This window comes from Diceros bicornis, chromosome 17 (assembly GCF_020826845.1).
Source record: "Diceros bicornis minor isolate mBicDic1 chromosome 17, mDicBic1.mat.cur, whole genome shotgun sequence".
Classification (NCBI taxonomy): domain Eukaryota; kingdom Metazoa; phylum Chordata; class Mammalia; order Perissodactyla; family Rhinocerotidae; genus Diceros; species Diceros bicornis.
Genome location: NC_080756.1, coordinates 22127524 through 22152423, shown reverse-complemented (window position 1 = coordinate 22152423; position 24900 = coordinate 22127524). Strand labels below are relative to the sequence as shown.

Here is a 24900-nt window from a genome sequence, read left to right as displayed (position 1 = left end):
CGGCTGCCAAGGGAGCCAGAGGCAGGGCTGGGTGGAGAGGCTCCTCTTGGGTGGGTGGAGGGCTTGGGGCGTGGGGGGGAGTCCCCCCCCAGAGACAAGGAGCCCCGAGCCTCCGCCTCCGTCCCAGACGAAACAGCCAGCTGGCACCGGGCGCTCAAGCGAGGCTGCAGCTGGCACTGGTCCGGGCGGGAGCTGTCACACCCCCTGCGCTGCCCGCCCCCTTCCCCTCCCCGGACCGCGGAGGGGGCGGGGAGGAGGCGCCCGGCCTCACGGTAGAGGAGGGTGTAGGGGAGGAGACGAGCACCGGCAGGGGTGGAGTCCGGACTCGGGGGTATGCGGCGCGGGCACGATCCGGCGCCCTGAGAATGCCCAGCGGGCAGGAGCGGCTCTGGGGTGTGCGCGCGGGGCGCAGCGGCCAGGGTGGCGGGATAGGGGCGCTGAGTGGCTCCACCGGCCGCCACGTGGCCGGGAGGAGAAATGCAAACAAGGAAACCGGGGGAAGGGGGAAGGGGGTGAGTCATTGCGGCCCCACCCGGGAGGGAAATCCGGGCTGGGGCCGCTTCCCGGCCAGGGGCGTCCTGCCTCCTGTTTCGGTTCAGGGTCTCGACTGCCCGGGGGAGGGACTGGGCTGCTTTCCCGTGGGGAATCCCGCCGCCGAGCCTCCACCGTTGCGCTCCCTACACTCCCCCCATCCCCCTAATCCCGGCTCTACACACACACCGGGCGCAGGCAGGGAAATTGAGGCTGGTGAGGAAGGACTGCGCTCGGGAGGGATGGGGCTGGAGTTGGGGCTGAGCTTCGAAAAGAGAGGTTTTTAGAGGGCCACACCCCGCGCCGCGCGCTTCCCGGAGACCCCGCGGGTGGAGGGAGCCCTAGGATTCCAGCCTTCTATGCGGGCTCAGCCCCAAGGCCCGTCTCCTCCCGGGGCCTCAGTTTCCACCACTGCGCAGGTGGCCCAGCGCCGCCCTCTTCGCCCCATTCCTGCTTCTGAGAAGACGGAGAGACAGTGACTGGAGGACAGAGGCTCCCGCGGCCCCGTAATTGCCCAGGACGTGAATGAGAGTTTTGGAGGGAGACGCACGCCCCGCCCCCAGCTTTCTAGGACTCGCTCCCTTTTTGCCCATCTCTTCCCCTCCCCCTTTGCTGCTGAGCCTGCCTGGGTTGGGAAAGACATCACTAACAACCCATCCCCCCTGCGCTGGGACGCCTGAGCCCCCACTTCCACTGATGATTATTTTCTTGGAGTTGGGGATGGGGTGGGGTTTAATTGTGATTAAAATCTCAATTTTAATGTGTATAAAAAAATCTTCCTGGGAGCTTTTAAGCAAATTCCATCCACCCAAATTCAGATTCAGTCCTATTGGCATGAAATGGAAAAATCTGTTATTTTGAACAAACACCCTCTTGGGTTATCTGCTGTGTCCACACTTTGGAAAAGGGTGGTGGAGTTCTGAATGCCCCTTCAGGGAAGGAGGGGAGCTGAGAATGAATCTGGCCCCAGGCCCAAACCCACCCGCCCGACTTCTGGGAATTTGAAAGGAAGAAGAAGAGCTTGGATATTGTCAGGGAGGAGAAACAGGCTGGGCAGCACAGGTGTGCACGGGGAAGAGTGAGGAGGAGGAGTTGGGGTGGGGGAGGGGGCACGGATTGAAGTTTCCGGTTGCTGGGGCCAGTGACCTGGTCTAGAGGTTCTTGCAGAGGAGCTTCCAGAGATGCAGTGGGGTCAGAAAGGGGTCCTCCATTTCTGCGCCTACTTTGAGCATGTGGAAAAGGAGCAGGGAGTGAGGCTGGACGGCTGGGCACCTGCAGACCTCTGCGCAGGCCACCGTAGCCTGTGAGCGCCTGGCACTGTTCCAAGTGCTTCACAGGTATTTAATCTCTGCCACTGCCCTATGAAGTAGTACTACTGGTATTCTCACTTTACAGGTGGGGAAACTGAGGCTCAGAGGTATGAAGTAGCTTGCCAAGGTCACACAGCTAGTAAATGGTGGAGCTAGGCCTTGAACCCAGGTTGCTTGGTTCCGCTTAACCCCCATGCTATACTGCATTGTGTATACATCATATTCATCCTTCTAACCTGGATGATATGCCTAAGAGAGGAAGCTACAGACAGGGAAATTGAGCATGTGTGTGTGTGTAGGGGGGGAGAAGGTATAAGGATCCAAAGAAAGTCATTCAAATCGGTGAAAATGAAAGTGTTCCAAACCCACTTTCTGCCATCTCTGTCCCCCCCTCAACACTACTCCATCCTTTCCTTTCTTTTGTCACGTCTCTTTCTCATTCCCCCTCTCCTGGGAGACTGAGACGATGGCCTGCAGTGATCGCCTGTCCACTGGTAGCCAGGGGGGACCATCGGGATTGGGCCTTCCAGGTGTCTCACTCTTAGAACTGGCAGGCAAGCCCCCCACCTCCTGCCAGGGCAGATGATGGGGCCAGTTTTTCCTTCTCAGGATCCCCTGGTGGGGACTGACCAGTGGAATGACAGTTCAGTAGATATTTGATTGAGCTGGAGGCCTGGAGGAGGCAGAGAACGAGGGGAGTGTGTCTGAGGAAGACATCTCAAGCTAGATGGTGAGTCATCTTGGGGATAATCACACCAAGCCCTGGTGCGGCCTTCACCCTCCCTGACTGTCATTAGATGCCTGGCAGGTGTGTTAGGGCAGATAAATAATAATAACAGTAGATAACATGCACCAGGCCCCGTTCTTGATACTTTATCTATAGGCACTGATTTAATCATTACAACAACCCTATGAGATAGATATCATTGTTATCCCATTTTATAGATGAGGAAGCTGACATGAAAAGGTTAAATGATGTGCCAAAGGTCCCACAACTAGGAAGATGTGGAGCAGTGAGTAGTTAGGATCCTGTGTGCACTCTGCAATCCTGCCTCTCAAATATACTGACAGTTCCCACGAAGGTGGAAAAGCCCACATCCAGAGTCATTTCCTGCACACCTGGGGGCACAGGCTCCAGAGGTAGGGAAGGAAGAGGCAGATAATGGAAGCTGAAGAGCAGGGTCCCTTGATGCAGTCTACCCATCCAAGGAGCTCTCTGCCAGGCATGGACCTCCTCCCACTCTGCCCCATTCCCTTCAGGCAGGTGGCAGGGCACTGCAGAGGCCCCCAAGGGATAGTGGAGCAGGGTGAACGGGTAAGGAGGGCTTCCCAGACCCTGGCTTTGACCCTGGGCTGAGTTCCTCACACCCAGGCTTCTTTGCTGAGCTCTACACTTGTGCAGCCCACAGCTTCCTGGGTCTTCACAGGTGCCTCTCACTAGGCTGGTCTAAAACTCCCTTCCCACGCCAGCCTGCCCCTCCCCCTGCCCTGCCTCTCTCAGCTCCCTGCTCCAGGAGCGCCACCACTGCCTAAGCAAGGAACCTGATACCTCGGTCCCTTCTCCCACATCCAATCAGCCACCAAGTCTGGTTGATTCAACCAGTGAGTAATCTGGTGCATTCACCCAGTGTGCCCCATCCCCACTCCATCCTCTAGCCCAAGGATGATCTCTTCCAGCGCTCACTGTGCGGGGTACTATATTTGTCATTTTATAGACATCAACTTTTAATCCTCAGAACAATCCCTATTTGCAAGTGAGGACACTGAAGGCACAGAGAAGTGAAGTAATTTGCCCAAGGGCACACAGCTGAGTTTGATAGAGCCAGACTCAGGTGGTCTGACTACAGAGCCCATCCGCCAAACCACTACATTGTGCTGCCTCCCTGATCAACCTTGCCTTCCTCAGTCCTTCCTATGCAATGCCACAGAATCTTTAATTCATTCAACATCTATTGTTAACTGCCGGAACTCTGCTGGAAACTGGAGATCTAAAACCGAGCAGATAATGGGCTTCAGGACCACAGAGTCTAGTGGAATTTTCTTTTATGCCCCTAGCACACTAACTTGGTCAGGCCTCCCTACACAGCACAGAGTCTGGCATAAGGTAGGCGCTAAGTGATTTTGGGTGGAAATGAAATGAATGGGAACTGGGAAGTGAGCTGGTGCCTGCTGAGGGCCTATACAAAGGGCAGGGTTGAAGGGAGAAGAGCTGGTTTCCCAGTTCATTTTCAGGGCATTTTGTTCCATCTCCGTCCCTCCTCACTGCTTCCTTGTCCCCTACTCTTTTCTCCTTCTGTGCTGCAAACATTGCTCACAAATCTCAGCTGTGTCATTTGAGGTTGGTTGGTTGGGTGGAGAGTGGGGGGTTGGAGGAAGTTTTAACTAACAGGCTCCAGTGGGGCTGCAGAAAAGGCCCAGCTTGGATACCAGAAGATGTCAGGGCTGTGCCTGGGTCCTGGGCCTGCTGCAGCCTCCCTCAGCACCCCTGGCATTCTATTTTGTCCATGGTTGACCGGCAATGGAGAGGGACTGAGAAGAGAGCCCAGGTACCCACATGTGGGCTCTACCTCCTGACTCTGGAAGATTTAAGGTCCTCGGATGCTTGCCTGGGCTCCTTCCCCCAAGGGTGGTTCCAGTTCAGTTCCCCCATCTCCTCCCTGCCCATTCCTGGGGTGGGGGCAGAGGCAGGGAGCTGGAACGCTGATGGGCACCGAGCCAAACCTTCCCAGGACTAGCAGGTCACAGCCAGTCGCTAGTGAACCACTTATGACAGTGGTGGAGCAGGGAGGCAGAGCAGAGACGGGATCCTGCCTTCTCTAAGTGGGGGAGGTAGGCACACTAGAGGGAGGTTCACAGGGCTGGACAAGGCTGGGGACCAGTGGGGAGCTGACCGAGGGCAGGGACCCCACATTTTTCTGGAGGCACATTCTTCTGGCTGGTGCTCAAGCTACCCACGTGTGACAGGGGCAAGGAAATAATCACTGAACAGGCCTGTGGTGGTGACGGTGGTGGCCGGAGGGTAAGGAGAGGCTGGGAGAGCAGGAGAGAAGGCAGGGGCAGGTCTGGAGCTGTGCTGAAGGGAGGGAAACAGGCCTGCCTGCCAGGCAGATTTGGGATTATATGAACGCACATAAATTAGCAGCTGCTTTCTCCCTCCAGCTTCTGCTTCTCAACGGATGTGTGTGTGTGTGTGTGTATGGCCAGCAGACACTGCCTCTGAACTTGAGTGATCAGTGTTCTGAAATGGCAGCTCCAGGCCAGTTGTGGCCACTTGCCCTCAGGCTCGAAGCGTCTCTCCTTTGCCCTCACCCCTGTACTCCTGTCCCAGCTCCCAGTCTGCACTTGCCTTTATCCCCACCTACACCATTCCTAGCCTCTCCCGGGGCTGACGCACACACGACCTCCTCCCCTTCCCTCTTCCCAACATCCCCAGCCTTCCCAAAACCCTAATCTCAATGGCTCCCATCTTCCAACCCATCCTGGGTCCACGGCCTCTGTTCAGGACTCAAACTGCACCCACTTTGCCTTCCTGCTTTAGGGACTTGGCAAGGGCACTGCAGGAGCCTGAGGCAGGGGTCCTAGTAGGGCCCTGGTCCCTGCTCATGAGATGCCTGGTTCTATCTGGATTCAGAGCACCGGCTGAGGTGGGGGCAAGGAGGTGAGTAATCAGGCAAGCAGGCCAGAGAGAGAAGCCCCTTCCTAGCATCAGAGCAGACCCCAATCCTGCCCCAAATCCCACTCGGGAAGTGTTGGGGCCAGAGAGGAAGCTGAACAATCCAAAGACTTCTGGACACCAGCCCCACTGCCCATCTCCTCCCTCCAGAGAGGACACAGTGAAAGCCCAGGGGAGGCTGCAAAGATGGAGTCCAGAGAGGGACACGGAGAGAAATGAGGTCCAGAGAGGGAAACGGAAAAGGGAGAGGAAGTCTGCAGTTCTGCCTGAGAGACAGCCGGTAGCTCCCTCCTTTCCTGGTATCAGTCTTGGCCTCCAGGATGGAGAAGCAGACACCAGCTGCTCAGACTTCCCACCGGACTCTGCATTTCCCCTCATTTCCCCTCATCTAAGCTTCAGTTCTCCCCAGGCCCCAGGCTCCTCAGGCCTTAGCTGAGGGTGGGTGCCTGCTGGGCCCCTCAGTGCCAGGCAAAGCAGGGGCTTCTCACCTGCTGCCGCCCCCCAACCTGGTTCTCCTCCCCCACAGAGACCCAGCCTGTGTCAGGGTCCCCCCCTGCAGGGCCCTATTTCCCTGCCACATGCCTGGCACTCACCACAACAGAAATTAAATCATTGCCTAATTATTACTGATTCCTCCTCCAAGAGAACGAAAGCCTCCGGAGAGCAGAAGCTGGCCTTGCTTTGCTCAAGGCTGCACGCCTTGCACAGTTGGGGCCTTGGGTACAGAGGCCCTCAAGAGAGGTTTCGGAGTTAAATAGGTAAACCAGTCTCCCCCTCTCCTTTTATTTATTTACTTATTTATTTAGTGAGGAAGATCAGCCCTGAGCTAACATCCATGCTAATCCTCCTCTTTTTTTTTTTTTTTGCTGAGGAAGACCGGCTCTGAGCTAACATCTATTGCCAATCCTCCTTCTTTTTTTTCCTTCCCCAAAGCCCCAGTAGATAGTTGTATGTCATAGTTGCACATCCTTCTAGTTGCTGTATGTGGGACGCAGCCTCAGCATGGCCGGAGAAGCGGTGCGTCGCTGCGCGCCCGGGGTCCGAACCCGGGCCGCCAGTAGCAGAGCGCGCGCACTTAACCGCTAAGCCGCGGGGCCGGCCCGAGTCTCCCCCCAGTCCTGCCATGGGTCCTTTTCACCTCCCCCACGGCTCCCTCTATCTGTCTTTCTCTCTGATCCCTTTCCACCCAGTTCTCCATTCCTCGCACTGCCTCAGTCCATCTTTAATCCCTCCCCTTCCTCCTCCAGGAAGCCCCCTCAGATGTGGCCGCTTGAACCTCTCTAGGGTGCTGTTCCTGGGTCCCATGCTCTGGACTAGGCACAGGTGACAGCCTTATTTCTAGTCCCTGTACTTCACCAGGGCCCTTGCAGCTGGGCGAGAGGGGGATCTGCGTCTACCAATCAAGCCTCCTGGTGACTTTCTCATTCAATGAATCCAATCCCCACATTCAAATCTAAAGGACAAATATGTACTAATCCTCATGCCAGGCTTTGTCATTTATTGTCCTTTAGCAAGAGTTACTACCTCTCCTCCTGCGCTCAGCTTAGCATCCTCTCACCCCCCACAGCACCAGGTGCAAGTCCATGGAGAGGTTAATTGCAGGCTTTACCTCTCCCCCGACCCCCAACAACAACCCCACAGTGGAAGGGAAAAGAGAATTGGAGTAGGTACCTGTGACTGTGGGGTTCGGGTCAGGAGATGGAAGTTGCACACACACGTTCCTCCTCTACTCACTTCGCTGCCTCTGATGCTCATTTAGCTCTTGAGCTCAGAGACCTGTTGCTTCCGCTCAGCATCTTCTCACTTAGCATCCTGTCCTCTGCATGGACCTCCAGGCTGTCAGTGGGCCGGCAGAGGAAGTGGGATCTCAGTGAGAAGCCAGACTGTGAGCAGTTTCTCTCTAGCCCTGAGGAGTGAAGACATCCCTTTCGAGGGGGAGAAGGCAGCCACAGCCCTGGGCAACAGCACTGGGAGTGGGGTGAAAGTGACCCCCCGGATCTGAGTCCTCCACTTGGGTTCCTTCCTGCAGCCTTGGCAGCTGGGATGCTTGTGATGGGGCCAGCTCCTCCCTGCAGCGAGCCACCTGCTCCTCCTCTCTAGAATAGTCCTTTCTGCTCTGTGGTCTATCAGCCTGACCTCAGGAGGAAGACGAAGCTGCAGGAGGGGGAGCCGAGGTAGGGTGGGGAGAGTGGATCCACCTCTGTGTCAGCCACAAGCTGCCTTAACCAGGGTCCTCAGCCTTGAACCCCACAAGGGCTGGGGGTGGGCAAGAGGACCACGTGAGTTCTGGGGAGAATCTTGTGGAACTCCCTACCTAAATTCATGCACAGGAGATTTTAATTTTATTTATTTATTTATTTTTTCCCCAAAGCCCCAGTAGATAGTTGTATGTCATAGTTGCACATCCTTCTAGTTGCTGTATGTGGGACGTGGCCTCAGCATGGCCGGACAAGCGGTGCGTCGGTGCACGCCCGGGATCTGAACCCGGGCCGCCAGCATCGGAATGCACAGGAGATTTTAGCCCAACCTTGCAAAGCTGGGTCTCCAGGCACAAGGTTGGAGAAGGCTGCCCCCTAGAGCCGGGATCAAAGAATTCTTTATGGACAGCTAGCCATACTTTACTGACTGCACAAATATTTGTGGAGTTCCTATCTCTGCACCTGGCATTAGACTAGGTACTGGGAATACAGAAGTGATCAAGGCAGGTGGTAGGGCGACTAACCATCGTGGTTTGCCCTAGACTGAGGGATTTCCTGAGATGCGAGACTTTTAGTGGTAAAACCAGGACAGTCCAGGGCAAACTGAGAGGAGTTGGTCAACTAACAGATAAGCCCCAGTCCTCATGGAGGTTGTATTCCGATGAGATGGGGAGGGTGGGGGTGGAAAGGATAAAAAAATACATAAGACAATGTCACAGAGGGATAAGTGCTCTGAAGGAAATGAAACAGAGTGAGGGATCATATTTAGGTAGGGAGGACAGGATTGCCTCTCTGAGGAGGTGACGTTGGAGCTGAGCCGTGAAGGATGAGGGATCAGGCTTATGAGCACTCAGAGAAAAGCTTTCCAGGCACAAAGTACAAAGAGCCTGAGGCAGGAACAAGCTTGGCAAGTTCGGGAAACAGAAAGGTCAATGTGCCTGCAGTGAAATGAGCAGGGTGAGGCTCGCTGTAATCATCAAGACCCTGATCGATTTACCCGAAGAGCTATGAGAAGCTACTGGAAGGATTTAAGCAGGGGGAGTGTTCTGGTTGCTATTTTTATTTATTTTTTTTAATTATAATTTTTATTTATTTTCCCCCAAAGCCCCAGTAGGTAGTTGTACCTCATAGTTTCACATCCTTCCAGTTGCTGTATGTGGGACGCGGCCCCAGCATGGCCGGAGAAGCGGTGCGTGGGTGCGCGCCCGGGATCTGAACCGGGCTGCCAGCAGTGGAGGGCGCGCACTTAACCGCTAAGCCACGGGGCTGGCCCTGGTTGCTATTTTTAAATAACGCCAGCTGCTGGCTGGAGAATGGACTGGAGGGGAAAGAATGAGCAGAGCAAGACTAGTTAGGGGCTGCTGCAGGGGGCAGGTAGTGATGATGGTGGCTGGACCAGGTTGGTAGCAGGAGATGGAGAGAAGGGACAGGGCTGACCCAGCTGCGCTTGCTAGTGAATTGGATGTAGGGAGTGAAAGAAAGGGAGGACTCAGAAATGACGCCAAGGTTTGGGGCTGGAGCACAAGTAAACAAGGACATGCCCCAAAGAACATCAGAGGTCCCTCAGTGTGGGGATGAAGGAGCAGAGAGGAGGAAGCTCTGACAAGTCCAATAAACTCAATCAACTGGAATATAGCTCGGGAGGGGTATCCCTGACGTAGCATTGTGGGAAGAGATGTATGTCTGGAATGTGCCCGCTTCAGGGGAGTAAGGAAGAAATGTCTTAGCAGGCAAGATGTCTGTGGGTGGGAGTTAGGAGTCTGTCTTAATATTGGTAGGGCCCAATTCAAAAGTGAATTCAGAGGGATTGATGGTTCAGACAGGTTGTCCATACGGGATATGTTTACATGACCTGAAATGGAATGAGGGATGGTGCATTAGGGTAGTAACGTTAGCTGTAACAAACAATCCAAAATCTCAGTGGCTTAGCACAACGAAGGTGTATTTTTCACTCATATTACCGTCCGATGAGGGTCTGGGGCATGGGGGGGTTCTGCTCCATTCATTCATTCAAGGGTCCCAGGCTCTTTCCATCACGTGCCGCTGCTGTCTTCAACATGTGGCTTCTAAAGTCACAGAATGGGAAGAGGGGATGGAGGGTACATGGGAGATTTTTATGGGCCCAGCCTGGAAATGGCACACATTGCTTCTGTTTCGATTCCATTGCTCAGAACTCGATCCCATGGTATCAATTTAACTTCGAGGAAGCTGGAAAGTGTTCAAAATTCAAATTTAGTAGGTCCTGTGCCAGAAGAAGAGATGCTAATGGTGAGCATTAGTGTGCTCTGCTGCAGGCAGGGAGAGTGGGTGTCTGTCTTGGGGGGAGGGGGCAGTGGTGTTTGTCTTGGGTTGGGATGGAAATGTGCTCTCTGAAAGTACCTTGGAAAGGAAGCTGATGTGGAAAGAAGAGAATGTGCAATGCACACCCAAGTGCTTTGCAGTTCCATAATCCTTCCATTCTTTCCCATTCTCATGGTCTTTCTCCAGATACGGTCTTAATTATCCCACACCTTTCCACTGAAATAGCCTCGTGAATGCTTTCTCTTCTACAATTTTCTTTTACCATCAAATCTAACCTGGATACCACAGTCTAGATAATCTTCCTAATACATGGCTTACATCATGCTACACTTGTTCAGTAATAATAACAACAATTTCAACAACAGCGAAGATTATTTGTTGACTTGCTGTGTCGAGTGCTTCAACTGCAGTGTCTCAATATATCTCCATGGTTATAACAAGCCTATGGGATGTCATCATCATTCCCATTATATAGACTGCTCAACAGGGGTCCTGAGAGGTTCCTGTGCTGTCTGATAAGGTAGCCACTAGCCGGGTGTGACTATTTAAATTAAAATGAAATACAATTTAAAATTTCAGTTCCTCAGTCATGCTAGCCACATACCAAATACTCAATAGCCACAGGTGACTAGCAGCTACCATTTTGGAGAGCGTAGATATAGAATATTTTCTTCTGGGCAGAAAGTTCTATTGAGTTAGGGGAATCTGCTCAGGGTTACACAGTAAGTGGTGACCCATCTGAGTGTAAAATCCTTTAACAGCTCCCTATTGCTTCCTCAATTAAGAAAAAATTTCAGCCTGCTCTTCACCTTCTTATACAACCTGGCCCACACAACTATTACATAATTCTCATTATTTTCTTACACAATCTCACGCTCCATCATAACAAGTTTGCTTACTGCTCTCCAATACCCCTGGTATGTCCACTCATAATATTTTTGCTCTCCTCCCTTCTGTCTGCCCAGCTCATTAATTCCTACCTGACCTTTAAGATTCAAACGGCTTAGCCCTTAAATCAATTCCTTCTTTTCAATTCTCACTGCCTCTGCCTGGATCACCTTTCAGACTCCCCTCATCATCTCTTGACATGGCAGCAGTGCTCCTACCACTAATCATACTTGCTGACATTTATTGAGCACCTACTGTGTGCAAGGCATTCTTCTAAGCACTGACTCCTCATCACAACACTTGAAGCACATACCACTTCTGTCCCCATTTTATAGGTGGGGTAACTAAAGCACAGAGACATGAAGGACTTGTCTGAATGATCTTTCTGCTTCTAGTCTTTTCATAGGCAAGTCACCCTCAAATGATTACCCTCCACATTTCTAGAATACAGAACTGTTTCTTCCCTCCCCTGGCTCCATGGGGATGGGGACAGACTTCTTAGCAGAGCATGCAGGACCCTTTACATTCAGAACATTTCTAACCTCAAAACCCACCACTTTACCTACAAACCACAAACTACTTACAGTTTCCCAAAGCTGCCATGTTATTTCTTCCCTCTGGGCTGTACACATGCTGTTCCTACTACCTGCAGTATTATCCTAGCCGGCCAGCGCTGAAACCATCCGTGGCCGTGTACTCTGGACCATGGACTTGCTCCCTCTTCTGAACGGCCAGCTCTAACTCTCTCCGTCAGCAGCTCCCTAAGGAGGGCTGGGTGCTGAGCTCACCACATTAAAATCACTTCTCATTAAGAAATATACTCTCAAGATTCAAATTTAGTAGGCCAGGTCCGGAGTTTGGGGTCTTTTTTCTTTTTAAAGAACCTCCCCAGATTATTCTGAAGTGAAGTAAATGCGGTTTACACTGGTTTATGTCACTCATTTGGCAATTAATCCTGCCCTGCCTAGATTTCTTGTATATGACCACCTTTATCTTTATTTGAGGCTTACTTCCATTCACTCTCATTCATCTATTCAAAAATGTTTACTAAGGGGCTATCGCATGCCAGGCACTCTTCTAGGTGTTGGTGTGAAGGAAAGTGGTACGGTCCCTGCACATGGAGATTATATCCCTCCAGGCGTGGCAGGCAGAATAACGCCCCCCCCCCAAGATATGTATGTCCTAATCCCCAGAACTTGTGAATATGTTACTTTACACAGCAAAAGAGATTTTGCGGATGTGATTAAGTTAAGGGTTTTGAGATCTGGAAATTATTTTGGATTATCCGGGTTCTTAATCACAAGGGTCCTTATAAGGGAAAAGAGGGAGGCAGCAGAGTCAGCGAGAGAGAAGGAGATGTAGCAACAGAAGCAGAGGTTGGAGTAATGTGATTGTTGGCTTTGAAGATGAAGGAAAATGACCATGAGTCAAGGCACATGGGTGCTCTAGAAGCTGGAAAAGGCAAGGAGACAGATTTTCCCCTTATGCCTCCAGAAGGAGGGCAGCCCTGCCCTCCCCTTGATTTCAGCCCAGTGAGACCCATTTTTGGACTCCTGACCTACAGAACTGTAAGATAAACGTGTATTGCTTTAAGGCATTAAATTTGTTGTAATTTGTTACAGCAGCAAAAGAAAACCAATGCAAGGGATATTGGCTCTGTATTTTGTGCAGTATGTGATGGGCCCCCCAGCTAGATCATAAGTGCTCGAGGGCTCTGGGTTATATTTGGTTTTCCCTCCCACTGGCAGCATGAAGCTGGGCCCACGGTGGGAGCTCCATATGCTCCGGCCATAGATTCCAGTGTCTACTTTAGAATGGTCGGATTCTGGGGGCAGGGGTGACGTTTGGTAAGTATTTGACGGGGGGGGGGGGGGGAGGGCCCGGCCTGAGGCTTGCGGAGGTGAAAGGAAAGAGTAGCTGTGATGAGGCTAAGGTGTTTGAGGTTAGAAGGTGCTGGTTACAGGGGTTCTCAAACTTCAGCGTGAAGAATCTTCCAAGATGTGCGTAAAGCAACTCTGGGGAGGGAACCTGGTTGATAGGGCAGGGGGGAAGGAATCATATTCACTGTGTACTTTCATATATTTCTTAATTTTTATATCTTAATTTGAAATGAGACATTTAAATCTTAAATTTTAAACTAGAAAGTGCCTCTTATTCAGAGATTAACTTTTAAAAGTAATCACCGCAGCTGGCTGGTATATATGTATACGTCCGGGCCCCGCCAAGGCCCAAATATCCTGATACGGTAGGTCTGAGGACGAGCCCCGGAACCTGTCTTTTTTACAGGCATCTCCAAACGATGAGGCAGCCCGAGGACCTCACTTGGCAAAGCCCAAGACGTGCGGGCTGGTTCCGGGCGCGGGCGGCCTCCGGCCGGGGAGGGCGCTGTGCCGGCGGCGCGGGGGGCGGGCCGGGGGCGGAGCGCGGGGCGGCCGGCGGCTCCGGGCTCCCGGCTGCCGGCTCCGGGCCCTGCACCTGTGACTCCCGGCCGCTGTCGCCCTCCGGCCCGGCGCCCGCAGCCTCATGGCCCCGTCCCGCCTGCAGCTCGGCCTCCGCGCCGCCTACTCCGGCCTCAGCTCCGTGGCCGGCTTCTCCATCTTCCTCGTCTGGACGGTGGTCTACAGGCAGCCGGGGACCGCGGCCATGGGGGGGCTCGCAGGTACCCCGGGGCGCGCGGGGGGCGCCGGGGCCCGGCTCCGGGCGCGCGGCGGCGGGGAGGCGCTGTCAGCCGCTCCGGGAGGCTCCGCGCGGGCGGCGCTTCCCCGGGGCGCGGGGTGGGTGGGGTGTTTACCCAAAAACATCCATTGGCAGCGCAGGCCCCGCGCGGCCCCGGCCTCCCGGGCATTCTCCGGGTGCCTCCGGGACCCGATGCCGCCCGAGCCCCGGCGCGACCCCGGGGCGCCGACGTCCCGCCTCTGCGGTTGGCCCAGCCTGCCGCGCCGCCTGCCGCCCCTCCCCTCCCCCCAGGTTAGCGCGGCGGCCTCTCTGCCGGTGACAGTTGCCCCAGGACAGCGTCCACCCTGCGCGGCCGGTTCTCTCGCACCCCCTTCACACGGCTAGGTGTGAAGACCCCCCCCCCACACACATACACACACACACACACACACAGACACACACACACACACACTTGTTCTGGGGGATCCCCGTCCCTCAAGCGCCCCTTCCCTGGGGGCTGGGGGAGAGCAGAGAAGGAGTAAGTGGAAAGGGGGAGGGCAGGGGGTTCCTGGGTAAGCCCGTCTGCCTACCAAGGTGGACCCCACCCCAGTAGAGTCCTCAGCGGAGACCTGGGGATCTGATAGGACCCGGACATTTTCTTTCTACCACGTTGGTGTCCCTTTGCCACCCCTCTGCTGTGGCTCCTTGGCCTAGCTCTACTAAACCCCGCTGGCCGCCCTTTCTGTGCCTGAAGGAGGGAAGGGGAGGCAAGTGCCAGGGTGAGAACGGCAGCGCGCTGGTGGAGGCCCCATGCTCACCAATGCTTGGTACTTGCTGTGCACCTTTGGGCACACAATTAACCTCTCTGTGTTGTAGAATTGGTGTGAAAACAAAACATTATTTCTACTTGCTAACATTTTTTTCTATTATTTTCTGTGTGTCAGGCACTGTGTTAAGCAATCTGCTTCCATCATCTCATTCAATTCTTATATTAGTCCTATGAAGTAGGCATTATTATTATTATTATTATCATCCCATTTTACAGATAAGGCTTAAGCGGAGGCTTAGAGTAAATAAATAGCTTGTCCAGGGTTACACAGCGACATGAAATAATGTGGGGGGAAAGCACTTTGGAAAAAAATACTTGTCAGGATAGTACTTTTACACATGATGATCTTATTCCATTACTAAAATCCTCTGCCCAAAGAGCCCTAAACGGACTAACTGAAAAATAATTAGATTGGGCCGGCCCCATGGCTTAGCGGTTAAGTGCGCGCGCTCCGCTACTGGTGGCCGGGGTTCAGATCCCGGGGGCACACCAACGCACCGCTTCTCCGGCCATGCTGAGGCCGCATCCCACATACAGCAACTAGCAGGATGTGCAGCTATGACATACAACTATCTACTGCGGCTTTGGGGAAAAAAAAGGAGGAGGATTGGCAGTGGATGTTAGCTCAGAGCCGGTCTTCCTCAGCAAAAAGAGGAGGATTAGCACGGATGTTAGCTCAGGGCTGATCTTCCTCACAAAAAAGAAAAAAGAAATTAGATTTACTCATTGCCGCTGAGCTTTCTGAGTGCCACCCCTGGGTAGAGAAGGAATGGGAAGTGAGGTTTCTGCTCATGAGAGGGGCAGAGGTAACCACAGCCCATGCAATGCCCAGCAGAGCATGGGGGACCACCAAGGAAGGGCGGTGGGCACCCCGGCTGGGCTGCTCTCATGCCTGTGGGTTCCTGTCCTCCCTGCGGGCAGCCAGCCCCGCTCTGCTCAGTGATCTACAGACCACTGGCTCCTTGCTTTCTGCATGTTTCTCATGGTTCTCTTCTCCTTGCAGTTTTTTCTGTTTCCTGCCAGCCCTGCTGCTTTCCCCTTGGGAAAGGTGGGAAGGTGGTGTCTCCAGGAGAGGCCGTGTGGCTGCATTGATGAGACCTGAGACCAGGGGGCTGGTTGGGGATGAGTAGGGAGGCCATCCCTGGGATCAGAGCTGTGTGTGTCAGAGTCCGGCCTGGTGGAGGTGAGCCCTACCTCGCCGTGTGACCTCCTGGGCCTCAGTTTCCTCATCTGTAAGGAGTGGGAGGAGATGCCACTGAAAGAGATGATCTCTGAGAACACCCCCAGGTGAAATGTTGCAATTTCGTGTCCTCTCCAAATCTCGCATCTCGCAGTTGCCGGTTGAGGGCTGTGGAAAAGGCCCTCTGGCTTGTGCTACAGGGAGGCCCAGGGTTTCCCTCTGATCCAGACTCTGCCCTCTCCCCCTCCTCACAGGCTCAGCCTCTGAGGCAGGCCAGCTGTGGAGGTGCCTGCATGGAGAGGTGCCAGGGCAGCAACCAGCTGGACCCTGGTGCTGGTGCCTCCCTGACCGTGACCTTCAACACCAGGAGGTGGCCATGGAAGAGCCAAAGCTGCTTGCTGCTTGGTGGTGGTAGTGGTGGCGGTGGTGCTGGTGGTGGTGGTGGTGTGGCAGGTGGGGGAGGAGTCGCAGGCCAGGGCCATGCACCCTCTCCACCCTGAGTGTGTCCCAAGAGAGTCTGTAGCCAGTCAGCCTTCTTCCTCTTTTGAGGGTGAAGGATCAGCAGATTTACTGACGTGTGAGCACTCCACTTCTGACTTAGCATTTTCCAGCCGAGAAACTGCTGAGTCACCGTAGGGTAGCCCCAGCATGCTCCTTCTCCTCCTGTGTACCAGGCAGAGGCTGGTGGGGGGTGCTGGTTTCTGGGGCAGGGTCAGCCATGGAGCCCCTGGGTCTAGTGGGAAGAGCGTTCGTGGGTGGAGACCCACTCGCTCCCATCCTGGTGGGTGTCTGGGAAGAAGTGGCTTGGAGGAAGGGCAGTTGCAGAAGAAATGGTTTTGCTCTGGGAACCCTGGGGCAACACACAGACTCTTGCCCTAGGTCTAGAAGACCAAGGAAAGAGAAAAAGAACAGGAAAATTGCCCCAGTGTCTAAACAGCTCTGTGTTCTTCCTGCATGAGCCGAGGGCAGGCGAGAGGAGCGCTGGGCTGCCGGGGCCTGCTTTCCCCAGGCAGGGGTGCAAGGACATGGTGGGGCCCAGGCCCAGTGTCCCACTCGTCTGTGTTTCCCTCTGGGCTCCCCTGGGCTGCTTCTGTTTCCTCACCTCAGCCAGGCCTCTAGGGGTACACTCACTGACCCACTGTGCGCCTTCCTTGCCCTTAGCCTGTCAGCTGTGAGCCCTGCTCTCCTGGGTGGAGTGATGGGTGAGGTCTGGCATGGGCATGCAGCGGGCGGGCCTGGGGAACTGCTCTGAATTGTGCAGACCAGGCTTCCTGGAGTCGCAGAGTGTCCCAGGGAAGGGTGCAGGGCCGAGGGACCGTTGCCTCCTGCCTGAAGTGTGGGAGGGGACCGGTGGGAGCTGCTGCTCCTTCACTGGCCACCTTGGGTGGAGTTGGTGGGGGAGGTCCCTCTTCCAGGGACAGTGGTGGGAGCCAGGGTGGGCGGGAATGGGCCTGCTTCCAGACCTGGTTGTGTTTATCTGGAGGCGAGGCCTGTGTGCGGGGAAGTGAGAGATGGGTAAGGTTCTGCCTGCTTATTAACAAAGAACTGGGACCTGGAACACCCAAGATGGCCGTCTTCCCTTTCTTCCAGCTCAGCCCCATTTGGTACGTGGGTGTATGTGGGAGTGAGTGTTTTTGGGGAACCACTGGAGCATGGCCAGTGGACTAAGAGATGGCATCTCCACAGGCCCCTATTTCAGCATTTCCTAACCCAGAAATTGCTGAGTCACAGAGGAATTGCTTTGACCTCATTTTCCTCCTGAGCTGGCTTCCAGAATCTTTGAGTGGTAAAGAGTATCAGAGCTCATCTACTCCACCCCCTCCATGGCACATCGAGGAGGCAGAGGGCAAGTGGAACTGCCCCAGGCAGGTGCCCATCTGACTCTCCCTTGAATGCGCTCAGTGACAATAAACCTCCTTCCTGTGGCCCCTTTAAGAAACCAAACAGCTTCCCCAAATGAACACTTAGGATGCAAAAGAGAGGATTAGGAAAGACTTCTGGGAAGGGTGGCTGGCACACGTCTGATCACGTAAGAAGGACGCTGAAACTGTGGGATTATTATTCTGTCCACTCTGGCCTGCTCTAGCTTCCTGCCTGGGGAGCGATGGAGAGACGCTTGTCCGGGCTCACTCTGATCTCAGGGCTGGAGGGACTCGTATTCCAGGTCGCCATCCCCCCAAGGAAGGTCAGGGGTGGGCAGGGGCAGAGCTGGGAGACTGTGGGTCAGACAGTGGGATGGAAGCTGCAGGAGCTGGGGGGCCTGTGCCCTCACAAGGGTGTGGAACCCTGAGGTCACCAAGTGTCCAGGCTGGGACCTTTGGGCTCACCCATTTTTAGATGTGGAAGCACCAAGAGGTCACGAGCGGCCCAGCCGTGCCAGGCCCCAGGCTTCCTGGCTCGCAGTCTCGTGGTTTTCTGTCCCTTGCCAGGCCACCTGAATTGTGACAGCCTCTGAGCTGGTAACCAGAGCATAGCTCTGTGATGATGCTCCCCCCTGCCTTTTTTTTTCTCTTTGACTTAAAAAAAAAATCTATGAAATAGTTCAGGCATGTGGAAAAGTGTAGACGATTTAACGAACTCCCTTATGCTTACCACCCAGCCTAGGAAATAAAACATCATAGCTTCAGTCAGAGCCCTCTCCCCACCACCTCCCGATCAGCCTGCCTGCCTTCTCTAGCTTTCCAGAGATAACCACTCTCCCCAACCAGATGCCTATCTTTCCTCTGCACATTTGCGGTTCTGCATGTACTGCGTGTGCCTCCCTTTTTGAAAGGTCTCCTGACTCTAGGATCCAGCAGCCCGTGTGGCCCACGCACAGGCCAAGAGCTTGCAGCCTCTGCCCCTTTCTTCCTCCCTTGCAGGGACCCCGCAGCTCTGTTCCAGACCCTTGCCAATGGACTTGATATTTGTTCCACTCTTCGGGCTGCGCCGGCAGGCACAGCCTGGCACAGAGGGCACTCATTGTATTGGCTGAGTGGCAGGTGGCGTCATAGGGGAAGTGCCCAGCCAGGCCCAGAGGGCAGGCCCTGGGAAGACTGGGGGTGTCTGGCTTGACCTTTCAGCAAACTGGAGGGAGTGACATGGAGTTTGGCCAAGAGCAAGAAGAAGCCACTTGGGTGCTGGGTGGCCTTGGGAGGTCTCACCACTAGGCCTCCTCATCCGGCGAGACCAATGCACAGAGCTTGAGAAGAGCCTGGCTGCCCAAGAGCTCAGCCACCGGCCTTGAGATGTTGCAGATGTGGCCCCTGAGGGCGAGGTGGAGGTGGAGCACCAGGGTGGGAGGGCTGCTTCCCACAGCTGGGCCCTCAGGGTTGGCAGCTGGAACTCCCGCAAAGCAGGCTGGACTGCAGGGTTCTCCAGCTTTGACGTCAGGACCCGTTACACTCTTGAAAATTAGTGTAACCCCAAGGAAATTTTGTTTATGTGGGTTATATCTATCGATCCATACCATATTAGAAATTAAAACTGAGGACATTTTTAAGCTTTTAAAGTAATAGTAAAAGTAACATTGTGTTAACATAACATTTCTTTGTGAGAAATATTCATGTTTTCCAAAACAAAAAAATTAGGGAGAAGAATGGCTTGGTTTTATATTTTTGCAAATCTCTTTAATGTCCGGCTTAATAGAAGGCAGCTAGATTCTCTTATCTGCTTTTGCATTCCAGTCCTTGTGATACCACAAAGCCATGTGGCTTCTGGAAAACTCCACTCCACAGTCATGAGAGAATAAGAATGAAAAGGCCAACATTACCTTAGTCTTATTATGTAAATAGGTCTGGCCTAGTGGACCTAAAGGGCCCTTGGGGTCCCGGGGTTACTGGGCTGGAGGTGGGGTGAGGAGCGGGGAACTGCAGCATCCCTCCGCTGACCAAGTCTGCTGACCGCGTCTGTCCGGCAGGTGTGCTCGCGCTGTGGGTCCTGGTGACCCACGTGATGTACATGCAGGATTACTGGAGGACGTGGCTCAAGGGGCTGCGCGGCTTCTTCTTCGTGGGCGTCCTCTTCTCGGCCGTCTCCGTCGCCACCTTCTGCACCTTCCTCGTGTTGGCCATCACCCAACACCAGCGTGAGGGCCGGGCCCGGAAGGGAGTGTTGGGGGGGTGGACCCGGGATTCGAGGCCTGGTTCCAAAGCTCATGTCCAAGGGACTGAGCAGATCCCGTAACTTTCCTGTGCCTGGGTTTTCTCATCGTTAAAGTGGGCAGGATGAGAGTACCCACCCCCTGGGGGTGAAGGGTTAATGCGTGGGCAGTGTTGAGCCTGGTGGACGCTGCAGGTCGGCACCAGGAGTCAGTTATTAGCAGCACCCTTTAGTCTCTCGGCCCAGCTCTGGGATGGGAGCACCCCCTGGTGGCTGCAGCCAGCAAGTAGCCAAAGGCCTCTCCTGCCCCAAGGGAGTCTGATGGTAAAGCAGGTTGAATGTGGCCTAGGGTAAAAGTCACAGAAACAGAGTAGATGATACAGACCTGTGATTGGCCAGCCCTGCCCTTCCCTCATCCCCACTGCCTCCTGCCTGCAAACCCTGAGTGCTCTATCAGCGTCCATCTCTCGTTGGATTGGTTCAGCCTCTCTTGGAGGTTGTGGGGAGGGGTTGCCCTGGGCTTGTGGCGTGGTGGCTGGGGTCATGGGTGAGGCCCTCTCAAGTCATGGTTGGGTTCCTCTCCCCTGCAGGCCTCACAGACCCCAACAGTTACTACCTCTCCTGCGTCTGGAGCTTCATTTCCTTCAAGTGGGCTTTCCTGCTCAGCCTCTACGCCCACCGCTACCGGGCTGACTTTGCCGACATCAGCATCCTCAGCGATTTCTGACCCAGGGGGTGAGGTCTCTGCACCCTGGGGTCCTCAGGACCTGGACTCAGCCTCTGAGACATTGGGTGGGCCTGCTCTACCCCTTAGGGACCCCAGAACTGCAGCAGAACATACACACTAGGAGGACTGTGGTCTCCTGGGAAGCTGTCCCGTCCCCTTTGGGGGAGACCTGGGTGCCGTGGAAAGGGGTCCTGCCGTGTTGCTCCTCATTGGGCTGGCTGGAGGGCAGCTTTAGACCTTTTCAAGTGGATCTATTTTCTTAGCACTCAGTGAGGAATCTTTGTAAGTAGGACCAGGGCAACATAGGGCCTTGACCTATGCCTGGGGGCAAGGGGCAGTGGGCAGGTGGCTTGGTCCCTGCTGCCCCAGGAGCTCTCCCTCAGGCCGGGGTGGGAACCTGGGGAGGTCAGATCAAGTAATGGATCTCTAGTAGAGACCTCTCAACTCCCACCCAGCACCTCCATCCTATTGTTCCCCCAGGGTCAGGTAGCTTAGCTCATCGGTCCCAGGATGGCAACATTTGGGTCTTTTCCCGAGGCCCGGGGACTTGAGCAGAGAGTTCAGTGTCCCTCTTCCCACCCCATTCCACCCAGAGCCGGTCTCCCACGCGTGTGCCAGACCATCATCTCCTTCACAACACCTGAAGTCCTCCCGCGTACACGTACCGCACCCCCCAGAGCAGGTCTCCCCGAATGAGGCCAGACTAAGGGTCTTGGGGAAGGTGCTCCTGCCCCCAGAAGGGCTTTGGGGAAGGGGGTGGCACGGCGTAGACTGGAAAGACCCCTCAAGACTGCCAGGGCACCTCCAGCTCTCCATCTCGGCTCCGCCTCTTCACATCGGCCCCTCGTGGCCCTAGATCACCCCAGGCCAGGAGATGCCTCCCCCACTCCCGCCTTACTCACTGCCCTTCACCTAGAGCTGTTATCTTTTTTAATCTCCCTTCTCAAGGACAAAATCGGCTTTCCTGCCTGTCCCCTGGCCCAAGGGCTCACCTGACTCGGGAGGGAAGGGCTCTCTTGAAGATCTGTCTGTGTTAGGTTGCCATTTTGCACGGTCCACTCCTTTCCTACCTGACGTGTCCTCCCCCTCAGCTCTTTGCCTTATCTGTGTCACTGTCACTTTAGCAGAAATACAGCGGCCATTTGTATCAGACAGCCTCTGGTGGTTTCTTGGGGGGTGGGACCTGGGAGCGGTGGGCAGGAAGGGTGGTGCTGGTGGGTCTCTAGTTGTCTCATTAAGCCATTTCCTTAGCTCACAGTGTGCCCTGGCAGGCAGGGGAGGGTGTCAGTGTCTCGGGCTGGAGGCCCTCTCCCTCTGGTCCCTCTTGGCAGGTGCAGAGCCCACCAGCTCAGCTCTCTTCCTCAGGCTCTCTGAGCACACCCCCAGCCAGGGCAGGATGCCCATGGGCACAGCCTCAGCAGCCCCTGTGGGATCCAGTGTCTGTCACCCACAAGGCCAGGACAGAGGGGAAGGGGATAAACCTGCTCTCCGTCATATTTTCACAGGCTCTGAAGGCTTGGGGCCGGGTCTGAGGTAACGAGGCCTCTACTCCTGCCGGCTGGAGAAGCCTGGCTGACTCAACCATAAAGACGGGCACCGGCAGCCCTGGCACCTTCCTCTCTGCTGAGACTGGATGAGCATGTCCAGGCCTGTTGCCTCGCCCCATTCTCTCTGCTAGGCTCCGTATGTGCTTCAGTCACGGTGCATTAGAGCAGGAAAGGACCATAAACAGTGTCTATTTCTGGAGCTTCTAACTGATCAACACAGGCCCCTAGGAGGCCAGGTGACTTGATTTACCTGAGCTCCCAGCTGGGACCTGAACCCAGGCAGGTCTGATTCATGACTGGGGATGCCCTAGTGAGCCGAGTGTGTATCCCCCACCCCCACAACGGGCCCTCTGCCTGTAGACTCAGCCCAAAGCTGCCGCCTCCTTATTACCCCGAGGTCGGGCAGGCGAGGGCAGCTCGGGTGTGTTCAGAATGAATTCTTCCTGCCAGGCAGCTGCCACAGAGGAGCAAGGAGCTGGAGGGGGACCACCCCCCAGCCTGACCTGCTCCCTTCTCCACATCGAGTCAGACACACGCTGTGCTATACTGCTGTAGGCCCACCGCACACCCCTCATCCCCAGGAGGCCCTTTCACACATGCCTTTAAAGCAAATAAAACATTTATTGTTCAGATTTTTTTTCCATTTTTTTTCTTTTTTACAAAAACATGCATACATACACAGGGTATGGTAGTCCTGGAGAAGACGCACACACGCACGCGCACACACTCTCTCTCACACACACACAAATACTTTCCTTCTTGGCCCCAGGCCTGGACCCCAGAAGCCGTGAAGACTTTGCCAGGGCGGCCTCCCCTCCCTCACATCTTGCATCCACTCTCCCACCCCCTTAGCCCTCAGCCAAGCTAGTCCTATGTGGGGCAGGGGTCAGAGCTGGAGTGGCAGAGACCCCAAAAAGAGAGAAGGCTCATGGCGGGGGGCAGTGACCAAGGGATCCCTGGGGTCATGCTGTGCTTCTGAGGGGAGATGAAGGGTTTGGCACCATCGGATCAGGAAGCACAGAACTCCAAGAGCACCTGTCTGCTCCGCCAGGGCACTGAGATGGTCGACGCAGGGCGGCCTCTGGCAGGGGCCGGGACCAGATGGGAGGCCTGCTGATGACTGCTCTCGGAGGGAGCTTTGTCTCACTGCCCAGTGGTGGTGGGGGGAAGCTTCCAGAGTCATCTGAGGAAGCGGGCGAGAGGAGGGACTCCCCCTGCACTCAGGGATAGGGGACCCCTTGACTCCTCCTGCTCCTCCCTCCTCCCCCCACTGCAGCCCTCAGAGCCTAGGAAGGGCCACCCTAGCTGAGGCCAAGTTCACATTTCTGTGTGGAGCCTGGGGCTGTGTGCAAAGTCCGGGGTCTACAGAGCCAAGAATAGTGGTTATGGGTGGGCCCGGCTGAGCCAGTCCTCTGTGCAGTCCTGAGGAATGGGGGCCCAGCCGGGGGCCTGGACCCCAGAGGGGTAGACTCTGTTCTTGGGAGAGCCCTACTGGGGCCTGGCTGGCTGCCCAGCCTGCCCCCTCTCAGGGTCCTCTTTGGTCCCTATCCTAGACCCAGGGGCTTTCTCAGGCTCCTTGGGGTGAGTGCCAAGGGGCTGTTCTCTGGCCCCAACTACCTGCCCGAAGGATCTCTGAAGACCCCAGGAATGGGCACTGTTGCCAGAGGTCAGAGGAGAACCAGGTCCAAAGGGCAGCGTGGGCAGGCAGATCCATTTAGAAGCCTTAGAGATTCATAGGTTCTTCCTCCTCCACCAGCTGCTCGGAGGGCCTGGGGGAGGAACAAGGGTGAGGGTGCAGGAGGGCCAGGGGCTTCGGGTTGGGCTCCAGGAAGGGCCCTTAGCCCAGCTTCCTAGGAAGCCTGGGAAGGCTGGCGTGGCTGTGCCGGGTTCTGGGATCTAAGCTGGGAGCGTCCAAGGGGTGGGGAGGATGTCGGCCAGGAGTCTGGCATTACCTCTCTTCAGCCAGGATGCCCACGGAGAGGGATGCCAGTGCAGTCACTGCCTCCACTTCTTCTGTGTCGGCTCCTGGCACCCTGGACACCCAGGAGTCGGGACAGGAGGCCAGACGCTGCATGCAGCCCCAGTATTTACCTGGGGCAAGAAGCCGAGTCAGAAAGGGTTGGGAAACAAGCCCATCCACCCTGCCACACCATGCGGCCGAGACTGATACCGAGGCTGGACATCTCAGGCCAAGGGCCCGAGAGAAGTGGGCATGTCCTCAGTTTGGGGTCGGCTCTCTCTTACCTGCCTCTACTCTCAACATAACACCTTCCCCAACTTGGCCCCCCACAGCCCTGACAGGGTGAGCAGAGCAGATGCAGCGTGGCTGTGAGGGGGCCCAGCCAGTGCCCAAGCCATTCTCCCACCCGTCTGGCTGAAAGGCCACCTCTGACCCATTCCCACAGCTGTGGGGTTCCTAAGAGCACCAGTAGGACCCACTTTCCCCTGGATGGGGTCTGTATCAGAGTGACCTCATAGGCCCCTGGCCTCCTGGAGCACAGCGTCCCATTCACATGCAGCCCCCAACACTGCTCAGCCCCGCACACAGGACAGGAGCGTGTGGGAGGGGAGGACAGGGCATCGGGAGAGCTGACTATCACCACGGCTACTTTGCGTGGCCGTTGGCAAGCCACTTACCCACCCTGGGCTTCACTGCCCCATCTAGACCATGGACATGACCCTCCTGCCCACTGTTGTGAGAAATCACGTCCAGGAACACGCCCAGCTCAGCCTGGCCCAGTGTGAGGGCTCCATTCAAAGTGCCAGCACGTCTTTGCTGTCATGCACGCTCCCCCTGCTGAGCCCTGGATGTGGGGAAATCTATTGTATTCATTTGTGTATCCCTGGCATAGCTCATGGGTCTTGACATAAAGTGCTCCATAGATGCCGAGCTGAAGTTGAAAATTTAAAGTGCTTTCCAAGTGTGGGGTTATTCTAAGACCCAGCCTCCAAAGTGGGCAGAGCTTCCAAGGCCCCTGCGG

General features: G+C 55.3%; 3 protein-coding genes across 13 annotated transcripts in view; 1 reads left to right on the top strand and 2 right to left on the bottom strand.

Moving 5' to 3' along the window:
* The window catches only part of RAPGEF3 (Rap guanine nucleotide exchange factor 3), a 28776-nt gene extending 21506 nt beyond the window's left edge, over positions 1-7270 (bottom strand). Inside the window, exon 1 of one of the 3 annotated variants that reach the window (XM_058558421.1) lies at positions 7186-7270. In XM_058558421.1, the coding sequence (XP_058414404.1) occupies positions 7186-7269 (84 nt within the window). In that variant the 5' untranslated portion in view covers position 7270. Of the gene's footprint in view, positions 1-828; positions 1019-7185 lie in introns of those variants that run through there. The other 2 variants (XM_058558422.1, XM_058558423.1) reach the window with 2 other exon arrangements.
* A 6116-nt stretch (positions 7271-13386) lies between these two features.
* SLC48A1 (solute carrier family 48 member 1) lies at positions 13387-21522 on the top strand. Its single transcript, XM_058558420.1, has 3 exons — positions 13387-13560; positions 19464-19631; positions 20236-21522. The coding sequence occupies exons 1-3, from the start codon at positions 13425-13427 to the stop codon at positions 20370-20372; spliced, it is 441 nt and encodes a 146-aa protein (XP_058414403.1). The 5' UTR covers positions 13387-13424; the 3' UTR covers positions 20373-21522.
* A 998-nt stretch (positions 21523-22520) lies between these two features.
* The window catches only part of HDAC7 (histone deacetylase 7), a 160875-nt gene continuing 158495 nt past the window's right edge, over positions 22521-24900 (bottom strand). For all 9 annotated transcript variants that reach the window (XM_058558417.1, XM_058558412.1, XM_058558414.1 and 6 more), the window contains 2 exons: positions 23872-24010; positions 22521-23688 (listed from right to left, as the gene is read on the bottom strand). In XM_058558417.1, coding sequence (XP_058414400.1) covers positions 23643-23688; positions 23872-24010 — 185 coding nt within the window. In that variant the 3' untranslated portion in view covers positions 22521-23642. The remainder of the gene's footprint in view (positions 23689-23871; positions 24011-24900) is intronic.